Genomic DNA, 13,157 nt, shown 5'->3' on the forward strand with positions numbered 1-13,157 from the left:
TCTCCCATAACTACTGCCGTCCCATTCCTGCACGCCGCACTTATTTGCGTGTTAACAGCCCGCCCCACCTCCAGATCATTATTGATAAAGGGTTTGTTTTCTTAAGAGATTCAGCAGATAAGGTCTGTATTCCTTGGAATTAGAGAGGTGATCTATTTGAAATATATAATGCCCTAAGTTTTTAAGGAAATGTTCCCTGACGGGGTAATTTAGAAAACTGTGTTACAATCTCTGGATGAGGGGTTGACTCTTGTGGCTAGAAGTGATGTGAAATGTCTTTACTCAAAATGTTGTAAGTGTTAAGAATTCTCAATCCCTGAGATCTGTGAATGCTCAGTGACTCTGTTTAAGACAGAGATCTATATATTTAGAGTACCAAGGGAAGGTGTAGTTGAGGCAGAAGATCCACTGTGTTGAATGGTGCAATAGGCTTGAAGGACAGAATTACTCCCCCCTCAATATTGCTGGCGAGAAGCAATTGGAAAAACTTTGGCAAATGTATGGTACAATATAAATAAGATACAAGTCTGATATCTGTAGAAAAGGACTCAATGTAAATTGCAGGAGAGATGATGCACTGATGAATGTTTTCTGCAGAACTGGAGGCAACAGAAGCAAGATGGCACTTGAGAGCTGCACTGAAAGGAGCCTCAATAAAGGGATGAACGAAACTTGGAGAGATTACTGTCATTAAATAGTGAAAGTGTTTTCTCCTCTAGCGGATGAATGAGGCAAGAGGAAATGGAAACCAAGCTTTTGTATGAAAAGATGAATGAATGGGGAAGGGAGGAATAAGATTCTTGAATTTTGGATTATCGAAGTATGGTTTCCTTTATCATGCATGACTATTTGAGTTAAAGATTAAAACTTCATTTCAAGTGGGTGACATAAATAAATGTATGGAAATGAGGGAGCAGAGGGTAAATGAGATTACAACCAAGGGTGTCAGCAGCAGGGCCAGAATGGCCTGCTCTCGTTTCTGTGACTATGCACCTTCTGAGTGGAGTGAGTGGTTTTGTTCTGTGGTGAGCTGAATTTTGGAGGATGTGTCCTAATACAAGTCCCCAAACGCTACTGCTCTTGGTTTTGTTCGAGTTGATTTTATGCCGGTTGACTTTGATGTGAAGTTGGTACATATCAGCTCTGTGAGTGAGTACTTGGTATTGATAGATGAGCACTAATAACTTTTTCTCTCCGGAAATTCTACCTTTTGCTAATGTTGCTCTCTTTGTTTTCAAGGGAGGATACGTGAACTCTAACCATGGCTCACACCAAGCCGAAGGTCAATGACGGGAAAATTACATATCCTCCAGGAGTAAAAGAAATCTCTGACAAAATATCAAAGGAGGAAATGGTTCGAAGGCTAAAGGTTTGTAGTTGTGTTTAGTTTGGTTTGAACAAAAGGAAATCAAGATACAAGATACAATCACACAATCGAGTAATTCAGTCAGAATGATGCAATATTGAGTAGTTTACATCTACAAATTGAAGTTACACAAGGCAAATTGTCATATTGCCTTGCATGTATAGTGCAGTGCAGCTTTCTATAAAATGCAGAACTATATGTGGTAACCATATAATAACTTTCAGTTGGGTTTCCGACTGTGTGGTTCATGAACTTGCTCACTTGATTTTTTTTAGGATTGATGCCAGCTAATTTTTGTAAGGTCTTAAGTGATGATCAGAAAATGAAACTGATCAGCCATGATCTGAGTGGCAGAATTGGAGTCTCAAGGAGCTGAATGTTTACATTTTAGTGTCTCTGCATTTATAACAGATGCCCAAAGTAATCTATTCACTGTGTGAAAGGGTTTGTGATATGTTAAAGTCATAAAGGGTGCTAATTTAAAAATAAAATCTTTTTACCTAGGAGGACGTTGAATAAACTATTGGCATTTGATTGTTCTAATTTTATGTTGAGCCAAGTGTGAAGTGAAGGATGAAGATAATATTGCTATAAAAACAAAAGGTCTGGTTCTAATGGGGATGTGGAAGCAAAGTCCCATGGGCATTTGTGCATAAATCATTTGAAGCTGGCAAGGCAACTTGGGAAAGTAGTTCATGAAGCATGGGGGATCCTGGGCTTTATTTGTAGGGGAATAGAATACAAAACCAAAACAAGGCCAAGATGATGAAACTGCATAAAACACTGGTTTGCCCTCAGCTGGAGTAATGTGTCCAGTTTTGGGCACCACACTTCAGAAAGGTGTAGAAAGCATTAGGAAGGGCTCATGGAAATGGTTCCAGAGCGAGTTGCTTCTTTTCCATGGCCATGGCTATGTTGGAGAAGTTCAAATTGTTCTCCTTTTTTAATTTTTCTTTTCCAAGGATATTTGATAGGTGTTCAAAATCAAGAGTGGTCTGGACAGAATAGATGGGAGAAGCTGTTTGAATTTTCAAGGATCAAGAGCCAGAGATCATCAGTTTGAGGTGATTGGCAAAATTGTGAAATGATGCAAGTTTTTTTTACACAGCAAGTGGCTAGAATCTGGAATGCACTGCCTGAGAGTATGGTGGAAGTAGTTTTCCATCCTTGCTGTCCAATTCTCATTTTGAAAATCTGAAGCAAAAAATTTGCAGGGGAAATGATGGGACTGGGCAACTTGCTCTTAAGAGCTGCAATGGTGATAAAGGTTCAAAATGTTGTAATGGCTCTTTGATTCTATGAACTAAATTCATGACTGGCAAGCATTCCATTAAGCTGTTCAGGTGATGTATGGAAGCTTGTTTTCTTAGGTGATAGCTACTTTTAAATTGTTCTCAATCACTTTTTTTATCTGAGGTAATAGCTACTTTTTACACAAACAAAAAGTAAGAATGATGATTATCATTTGTTACTTTGTGTTCGGTCAAAGAGCTAACTGTAAACATTAAGTTCAGTTAAAATAATTACATGGTATGTAACAATTTCTGAGAGAATTGGACAAGTGGAGAAAATTGTTATAACCCCAGCAGTCAATGTCCGAGACTTTTGGGTCTGGGTTTCAACTTGTAGTTGCCCTCTTTGCTAAAATCCTAACTTCTAGTTTTGACTTGGAGATGTTTGATAGAGCAAGTCACTTCTCCTCTGGTTTCTCTTGATCCTATAAATATTTTAGTGTCACAAGTAGGCTTGCAATGAAATTCTTCATCACATGAGGGAATCTGAAGAAGTTGTTTTGGTTTGCAATTTGCTTTACTTTACCATCAAACTACATATGAGCTGCAAGCAAACTTGTTTTTGTATGGTATTATACAAGAAAGCCATGTATTTCCTCGTAAAGGAGAAATTTAATTCAAGCATTTGCCTTGCTGCTTATAATTGTTGTGTTCAATGAAATGCTGGAATTGGAATGTTAAGTAATTGTATCTAATGCTTTTCAGATGGTTGTAAAAACCTTCATGGATATGGACCAGGATTCAGAGGATGAGAAGGAGCTCTATCTCAATCTGGCGTTGCATCTTGCTTCTGATTTTTTCCTGAAACATCCTGACAAGGATGTGCGTCTGTTGGTTGCCTGCTGTCTAGCTGATATTTTTAGAATCTATGCCCCGGAGGCACCTTATACGTCACCAGATAAACTTAAGGTAGCGTTTCTTCTCTCTGCAACTTTTAAGCTAACTTTTTAAATACTATATTGTTTCTCCCTCCGCCCTCTTTACGTATCCATTTGGTTTTTTAAAATGTCTTGCATTTAGAATATGAAGTCTTTGTTTCTCACATTTGTTAAAGAATTTTGAAATGCTCTAAATATTGAATTTCATCCTGTTTAGGATATTTTTATGTTCATAACAAGACAGCTCAAGGGATTAGAAGACACAAAAAGTGCACAGTTTAATAGATATTTCTACTTACTTGAGGTGAGTGATATGGAATGCTTTTAAGGATTCAACCATTCTGAATATGGATCATTGATTAAATACATTAAGGCTTATTCTGCCCCAGAATAATCACTCTTTGCACAGAATAGTGACTTGTAACTTCTACTGTTCAAAAATTTTATGGCTTTTAAGTATAAAAGTAGTTGTATTTGACTACTTTGCAGACCAAGATATATAAAACAAAATTGGCATAGAAAAGGCCAAACATTATGCACTCTTTTAATTTTCTCTTTGTATCCTTTTCAGTTTTTGAATAGATGCACTAAGCATCGATTCTCAGTTATGGCATTCCATCCTGATAACTCTTTACATGAGATTTATTTTAATTTTTTCTCCTTGGGGTATCTAATACTTGCTATCCTTGACTTTAATTTAACTACAATGAAAATAATATTGGTTTGTTTTCTTTATCAAACCTAACATTGCTCTAGAATATCTTGCTTCCCTTCTGCCATGATTAATTGAGAGAATATAGTTGTTCTAGCCTTTGTATGCATCGTAGATTCATGATAGCCACGATAATCTACACTTTTGAAGTTTTCCAGGGCTAATTCATATTTCTTCTTGTAGCGAGGTTGAAGTATTCCAGAAATCACCTAAACTTTGTTGTGAATAAAGTTGTCACAGCCTCTTTAGATTTTGTCTTTTGTCTGCAGCCCAGCCATGCATACCACCAAATTTCAGGGCTTATTAATGCTTAGTTCAAATTTTCTATCGTTTTACTCAAAAGTGTCACAGTAAGAAAAGATGGGAAGAACACAATTAAACGTTAAGGGCTGTTTAGCTCAATTTGCAGCAAGGTGGGTGAATTGATAGCATAAGTGGGAATATGATAGTCATTGCAGTGACGTAGTTGCAAAGTGACCAGGGTGGGAAATTGAATATTCATGAAAGGACAGGAAGAAAAGAGAAGGAGGCAGGTAGCTCTGTTAATCCAAGATGTGATCAGTACAATAGTGAAAAATAATGCTGGTTGCAAAAATAGAGATATCAAATCAGTTTGGACAGAAATTAGGAGTAGCACGGGAGGGAAGTCACTGGTGGGATTAGTTTATAGGCTGCCCCGAATGGTAGTTATGCTTAGGACGGCATATAAATAAGAAGTAATGGGGGCTTTTAAGAAAGATACTGAAATCGCCCTGGGTGACTTTAAACTACTTATAGATTTGATAAATCAAATTAGCAAAGGTAGTCTTGTGAATTAGTTCATATTGTATTTGGGGCTGTTTCTTTGAGCAGTATGTTAAGAATTAACCAGGGAATATACTATTTTAAGCTTGGTAATATGTAATGAAATAGATTTAATTAAATGATCTAGTAATAAAGGATCAATAGCAAGAGTGATCATGGTATGATAGAATTTCATTTTCAGTTTGGGGGTGCGAAACTTGGGCCTGAAACTAGGGCCTTGCTTATAAATAAAAGCACTTACAAGGGAATAGAATACAAAATTGGCAGCAGTGGACTGGGCAAATACCAGTAGGTTAAAAGGCAAGCCAGTAGATAGGCAATGGCGGACATTTTAAGGAGATCGTTCATAAACTCTCAACAAAGATATATTCCATTAAGAAAGACTTTGAGAAGGATGCGCTCTTTGAAGTTAACTAGGGAGGTTGAAGATGGTAACGAAGTTGAGCAACTTATCCATACTGCTGCAAAGGTGGTAGACCAGAAGATTGGCCAATTTTTTTAAAATTGGTAAAGGATAACTTAAATAAAGTTGAAAGCTTTATTTATTAGTATCACAGGTAGGCTTATATTAACATTACAATGAAGTTACTGTGAAAATCCTCCCCGTTGCCACACTCTGGTGCCTTTCGGGTACACTGAGGGAGATGTTAGAATGGACAGTTCACCTAAGCAGTATGTCTTTTGGACCATGGGAGGAAACTGGAGCACCCAGAAGAAACCCATGCAGATATGGGGAGAATGTCTGTGCAGACTCCGCACAATGACCCAAGCTGGGAATCAAGCCCAGGTCCCTGGTGCTGAGGCAGTAGTGCTAACCATTATGTACCCTGCCATTGTGCCACTCTACAAGGGAGACAGAGTATGAGAGAAAACAACTAGCAAGAAGGAATAAAAACATGATTGTGAGAGCTTCTACAAGTATACAGAAAGCTGAAATAAATGTTAGTCTGTTGGAGAATGAGAATGTGGATTTAATACTTAAAAGCAAGGAAATGGCTGAAGCTTTGAAAATAGCATGGTGGCACGGTGATTCGCACAACTGCCTCAGAGCCAGAGACTCGGGTTCAATTCTGGCCTCAGTCACTGCCTGTGTAGCATTTGCACGTTTCCCCCTGTGTCTGTATGGGTTTCCTCTGTGTGCTCCAGTTTCCTCCCACAGTCCAAGATATGTGGGTTAGATTGATTGGCCGTGCTAAATTGACCCTATTGTCAGGGGGATTCACAGGTTAATGTATGGGGTATGCAAATAGGGCCTGCTGGGATTGTGGTTGGTGTAGACTCAAAGGGCCAAATGGTCTCCTTCTGTACTGATGAGATTCTGTTAGCTTTCCAAGTACTTTTTTTTCCTAATAGGACTAAAAGCTGACAAGTCCTCTCAACCTGATGTCTCGGTCCTAGGATCTTAAAATAATTAGCTGCCAAGGTAGTGGATACATTGGTTCCAATCTTCCAGAAAGCCCTGGACCCTGGAAACGTCCAAGCAGACTGGAAAGCTGCAAATGTCAAGAAAGCAGAAAATGTATGTCATTGGAAAAATGATGAAATTCACAATTTAAAAACTAGTGGTAGTACATTTATAAAGTCATAATACAATTCCTTGAAGGTAGCATGGTTTTATGAAAGAAAAATGATGTTTGACAAGTTTGTGAGTTGTCTGAGATGTAACAAGCAGGGTGCAAAAAGAGAACCGTAATTGGAGTGTATTTAGATCTTCCAAAGGCTTTCAGTAAGATGACACAAAAGTACTACGCAAGTTACAGGAGGTCTTGTGCTGCAGTAGACGGTGCGCATTTCTTTTTGCCAGAATCTCTGGGTTCAAGCCGAGTTCAAGTCCGACTAGGGAACTTGTTGATTATGAAAGGAGGAATCATGATGTGACTCAACGTGAGCTTGTTTGTCCTTCTATTCCCCAAGGAGAAATGAGTGTCTTTGTGAAGGTAGAAAATAAACAAACAAGAGCTCATGGTGTTGCAAGTAAACATTATCTTGGATAGAAACAGGTTCTGGATAAATGGGTAATTTTCAGGCTGGCAAACTAAATCGTGGAGTGCCACAAGGATCATTGTTGGGTCTTCAGCTATTTACAATCTGTTAATGATTTTGATGAAGGGACAGACTGTTGTAGCCAAATTTGTTGATGGAACAAAGGCAAGTTGCAAGAGGAGAATAATTTGTGGACAAAAATTGTAAAATATATGGGGAATATCAGATTGTTATTCCCAACAAAATGGACAACGTAGAATATTAAATAGCTAAAATCTACAAAATGCTGCAGTAAAGCAGAATTTGGGTGTTCTTGTACTTGTATCTCAAAAAGGAAGTATGCGGGAACAGCAAGTAACTGAAGGCAATTTGGAATGTTGGCCTTTATTGCAAGGGGATTTGAGTATAAATGTTGGCAAGTATTCACATAATTGCTTTGGTGAGTCTACACCTGGAATACCATGAAGAAGGGACATACTTGCATTGGAGGTTCACTAGGTTGATTCCTGGGATCAAGGGATTCTCTAATTTGGAAAGGTTGAGCGGGTTTTGCCCATGCTCATTCGAGTTGAGAAGAATGAGAGATGATTTTTATGAAATGCCACAGATCCATGGGGGCTTCACATGGTAGATGCTGAGAATGCTCTTTTGTGCAGAATCTAGAATTGGAGAATTTTCAAATAAGGGATCTCATTTAAGTTGGAGCTAATGTGTGGAATTTTTCTCCCCTCCACTGTGCTTTGCAGTGGAGGGGAGGTGTCACTGGCTTGCTGATAGCAGGATGTAATGGCCCTGCTGTGTTAACGGGGTTTCCTATTGAATGCACCTTGTTACTGGGAAATCCGCAGCAGAACAGGGTTGTCTCATTAGCGGGACTGTAAGATTCCACTGGCATGAACAGGAGCAAGATTTTGGCAATGGAGGGATTTCTTCTGGAGGCTCCTTTTTTATCTTTGGAATTTGTTAACCTAGAGACACCTGAGTCGCTCAATATTTTGAGGCTCAAATTGACAAGATCTTTGATCTCCAAGGTAGTCAACAGTAATGGAGGGTTGGCAGGGAAATGGAGTTAAGGTCATGTCAGATTTGCCGTATATGGTAGAACAGACTTGAGAGATTCGATTCTTCCTTTTTTTTTGTCTTCAAAACTTGATCCTCTTTCACCAAGAACAGAGGCTACTGAGCCTACTAAAAATGAGTCAAAGAAAAGATCGCACATACCCATCTGCTTCCTCATCCATAGCCATTGAAGATCATCTTGTCTCTCCATAAATACTGGAAAAAATAATTTATTAAGCAATTTTTAATTTGCTTTTCTACCCCAATCTAAGCATGCTAATTTTTGAATGGCTCCAACTCTAAAAGATCTCTTTCCAAATGTGTTAATTATTTGCTATTTCCTTTTATGTTTGTTTTTTTTAATCATCTCTTTTGGGATTCACCCACTTGGTGATTCTTTTTATTCTGTTCATGGTATTTTGTTTCTCAGAACTCATTTTGAGTTGCTACGTACTGCTTTGTTTTATTTTCAGTCTTATTGCAATCCCTTTTTTTCACTTTTTGGGATGTTGTTAGACTCTTCTGTAACTGTTTAATTACACCTGTTAATCCACTACTGAGTCACTCTTCTAATTTATGCCTTAGGTCGCCTCTTTAATTCTTTCACAAATTGCTTTTCTCAAGTTATAATTCAAACAACATGGATTTTGTATTTTCATTAAAACTATATTCATTACAGTTAGTCAATCCTAATTTTTCTCCATATTGCGTTGCTCTGGTTCATTCTGCAAAATTTGAAGATGCTGGTGTTGGACTGGGGTAAGCACAGTAAGAAGTCTGTCAACACCAGGCTAAAATCCAACAGGTTTATTTGGCAGCATAAGCTTTTGGAGTTTTGCTCCTTCAGGTGAGTGAGGAATTGTGTTCACAAACAGGGCATTTATAGACTCAAACTCCATTTACAAGATAATGGTTGGAATGCTTAACCTCTCTCCACTCGCATTGTACCTTTCAGACTTGATTACCTCTAAAGACTCTTATTTCAACCATTATTTTGTAAATTGAGTTTGTGTCTGTATGTGCCCTGTTTGTGGACACAACTCCTCACTCACCTGAAAAAGGAGCAAGACTCTGAAAGCTTGTGCTGCCAAATAAACCTGTTCAACTTTATCTTGGTGCTGTGAGACTTCTTACTCAAAACCAGCTCCAGCATTGCACCTTTCCTTGTAGGGATTGTTATGTCTGACACACGTCAAATCTCTTCCCATTTTAAATGTCTCTGCTGCCAATGCAATTTTAAATGTGGCTGGAGAAAGGTGAGCAATTCTTGATCAGAAACTAATATGCTATTTACTTCAGATTAAATAATACCATGTAATGAAATATTAAAAATTATTATTAAAGAGTGCAAGCTCATTCCTGTCCTAAAAAGTATCAGTAATTCATCTTGACCACTCCCTGCAGCCCACCTATTTTTCATCGAAGGTGCTAATGCCTTGGTGAATGCAGTCCCTTTCGGCTATGTATTTGAAGGCCATTTTGTGTTTGTGAACCTTGAGAACCAGTTTATTTGGGTCTATTCATCATTGAAAGGGCCATGATAATCAATCTTGATTTCTGCTGCAGAAGCGGAGTCACTGGTGATCAGGAATGGAAACACTTGTCTGCCTCCTCTCCCTACCCTAAAATACAGTAGTGGACATAACATACTTTTCTGCCTGTAGATCATACTCTGCATCAGTCAGAGGATAGTTGGATTTTTTTTTTTCATTATTTTGTGGTCCATACTTTTGGTCCCAATGTGTTGTGAAGGCCATAATTGTTAGGAAATGTGCTTTCTTTTGGAAAAGGAATGTCTCCATCCTTTTATACCTTTTTACAGCACTTGGACTTAGAATTTGAGCCTTTTCTCTAATTTTGAAGGTTTGTTACTGATGCACATGCATGTGTAGGTCACAATTTGAAAGAACTATGAGCTAAATATGAGACCTTTGAATCCCTATTCTTCACAAGTGCACAAACCAGCTATGCTTCCAGTATTACTTGTCGAAATTGGAATATTGCATTACACGTGAATGTGATTGCTCAAGTTGGCAAAATAATCTTCGTTGAAAATGTGAATTCTTTTCCCTTAAATAATTTTTGTCATCGGTCTGTACAGCATTCTTCTAGCAATTGTAGGAAGATCTTTGCAGTGTTGCTCTTGATTCACCATTTTGGTGCTCAAGTACCTCTAACTAGTTACTGTTATTCCTCAGAGTCAAAATGTTCAGTTACTTTGGGTGCCACTTTTGATGACACCAAATTTATCTCATGGAGAGGCAAGCACAAAATTTTATTTTCATAAAATACCCTTTGTCCTGTGGTTAACTCAATTTGAATTAATTCTGCTATCAGAAGAATAATCAATTTTTTTGTTTCATTACAGAACATTGCCTGGGTAAAGTCATATAATATCTGCTTTGAACTGGAGGATAGTAATGATATCTTCACTCAATTGTATAGAACACTTTTCCAAGTCATAAAGTAAGTTGATGCTGGCATGAAATATAATGAGTAACTGTAGAGCAATTTTTAACACTTTATCTGTGCTGTTCTCTATTTAATTGGTCTCTCTTCACCTCTTCAAGTCTTTCTAGTCAGAGAATTTTATTTGCTTATGTGTAGATCTTTCAGCTGAGTGATCTGTTTACTTGGAATTATATGTAATTCTCTCTCAATATTCTAACCAAGAAGTATTCAATCCTGATAGATTACCAGGCTCCAAAAATAGGTTGTGTGGGGTATGGAGTTGGGTGAAAGAGGGAAGTATGCTATGTACAAAAGAAATCAAAACAACAAAATTTTAAACCCAGATTTATTGTACGTGTATTTCAGTGAAAGCTTATTCTCTGACCCACATTTAATAAGAAAATTTGTAAGTAAAAGGGCCACTGAAGCAAGTTGCACATACTATTAGTAGTGTTCTTTCCATTCATGGAAACAAAATGGGAAATAATAGCTGACAATCAGTTTAACATGCAGGTGCTGTCGATCAGTACTAAGAATGCAAAATGCACAGGCCAATTCTTGGTGCCCACCATAGACGCTTTAACTGGAGCGTGGGAAAGGTGGTCAGTTTGATCTCCACTTCAGTGTGCAACTTCTGGTTTCTGGTTGGCTCAGAAAGGTGCTGGTGATGGTGGAAGCTGCTCTTAAGCACAGAATTAAAATAATATCCATGGAGGAGGTGTTACTTGTGTAAAAAGACTTTTAATTCTTCAATTGGAAACCAGCGCCCCCTTGTGCATGAACAAGTAGTTTACCTTGATATCTGGAAATAGACAATGGTACTTCATTAATGATACTGTACTTCAGTGTACCAAAGCATTGTGCTGTGGCTGTTGTGTTGCCATTTGGTGAGTTTGTTATCTTTAACCTTCTGGGTGTCCCTGGATGAAAATTGGCCAACAAAAGGAGGTTTATTCAGTTCTGTTAACCTCCTGGTTACCAGTCTGATGTCAGTACTGAAGGAGGTAATTTTCCAGCAATGAAATGGTATGTGTCCTGGAAATGTAAAGATTTCAAAGGTGAATTTGAGTGTGAAACCTAAGTTGTACATTAAGATTTAAGCACTTGCAGAGCAATTTCCTTTTTTCTTTGGAGAAGTTGTTTGTGGTAGTCTGATCATTTGTAAAGCTAACTGTGACCTCTCCTAAGTGGTACCAATAAGTTTCCAAGAATTTTGTTCCTCTGCATCTTGGTGTTTTAGTTTGTAAAATTTTAGAAACTACACCCATTTGTAGCTGCTTGTTGGGATTTGAGATACAGAAATGAATTTTGCACTAATTACTGACACCTGATCTTGATTTTATTGCCCTGTTGGTTCAGCATGCTTGCTCATTGCCCAGTTAATCCATACAGGCCACAAGTTCCTGAGTTCAATTCTTCTCTCCATGTTGAGGAAGTTATACCAATTGAGATGGTGCTTGGGGTGCTCTGGTACTCGGGTATGGTACCAGAGCTGTTGCTCATATCTTGGACATAAGGCTTCGACTAATAATCCAGAGAGTTCAAATCCTACAGCAATGGTTTGAGAATTTCAATTCTGTTTAAAGAAATTTTTGGTGAAATTGACCATGAAGTTTTGTTTTGTGACCTTGGTAAAGTTCAGCAGCTTTTGAAAGTAAATTTGAATTTGTCATTATTAAATGAAAGGCTACTTTGAAAGAAAACTTGACTCAAGAAAAACAAGCACTATCAACTTAAAACACTGTCTTGTAGGCACTTGCACTTTAAAACAAAATTGTGATAGTCTCAATATCAAACAAGCATCCTTTTATATGTTGTATATGTGGTTGGCACTGCTGTTTCACAGTGCCAGCGACCCGAGTTCAATTCCAGCCCTGCTGACTATGACTATGGGTCCGATTTTACCATTTACATTGTAAGTGCTGAACCTGGGCACAATTCAGATCTGACTTGGCAACTGTTCTCCAGCGCCCTCTTTCGCACTGAGCCTGCAAAGAAATCACGAGTCTGATTTGCACTGTGGGCAGGGCTTATCCCGCCTGAAACGTTACAACTCCAATCAGAGCCTTCAACAGTGCTTGTGCGGTGAAAAAAAAATTTGAAGAAACACACCCCGTCACATTTTTTTGCTCCCAAGCAGCGGGTGAAGTGGCCTGGGAGCAAAACGCAAGAGCGCTGGCCCCCGCAGACACCCTCTTTCCCCATCCCAAAATGTAACTGTCCCCCTTATCTAACCGCTCTGCTCCAATATCCAGACCAATTCCCTCTCCCTCCTGGCAGAGAGCTGTTTGAAGCTCTGAACTTAACTTTTCAGAAGCTGGAGTGCTCGAAGCAGACCTTTGCCAAGCATGTCTGGTTTGTGCTGAATCTGGACGCGTGAACGTGATGGTAAAGGGGGAAATGCTGGTAAAGTTGGGCGGGCAACCTATTCAATTTGAAATGCATTTGCATGTATCTAATCGCCGTTGCACCTGTTTTGGGCACAGTTCAGATGATGGCCATTTTCGGGCCTTGGTAAAGTGGGCATCTGTGCGGATGTGAGCACAGATGCTAATTGCCGCATGCCCAACTTTACCAAGTTTCCATGCCCAAAAATGGGCGTGATGCAATGA

At 38.6% G+C, this 13,157-nt stretch overlaps 1 protein-coding gene across 4 annotated transcripts in view; it reads left to right on the forward strand.

Annotated features, from left to right (window-relative positions):
* pds5b (PDS5 cohesin associated factor B) overlaps window positions 1–13,157 on the forward strand; it is a 193,336-nt gene that overhangs the window by 57,983 nt on the left and 122,196 nt on the right. For all 4 annotated transcript variants that reach the window (XM_080197450.1, XM_080197453.1, XM_080197451.1 and 1 more), the window contains 4 exons: window positions 1,240–1,369; window positions 3,364–3,567; window positions 3,754–3,840; window positions 10,463–10,560. In XM_080197450.1, the coding sequence (XP_080053576.1) occupies window positions 1,262–1,369; window positions 3,364–3,567; window positions 3,754–3,840; window positions 10,463–10,560 (497 nt within the window). In that variant the 5' untranslated portion in view covers window positions 1,240–1,261. The remainder of the gene's footprint in view (window positions 1–1,239; window positions 1,370–3,363; window positions 3,568–3,753; window positions 3,841–10,462; window positions 10,561–13,157) is intronic.

Source organism: Carcharhinus amblyrhynchos, chromosome 10 (assembly GCF_965287045.1).
Source record: "Carcharhinus amblyrhynchos chromosome 10, sCarAmb.v2.hapA, whole genome shotgun sequence".
NCBI classification, from domain to species: Eukaryota; Metazoa; Chordata; class Chondrichthyes; order Carcharhiniformes; family Carcharhinidae; genus Carcharhinus; species Carcharhinus amblyrhynchos.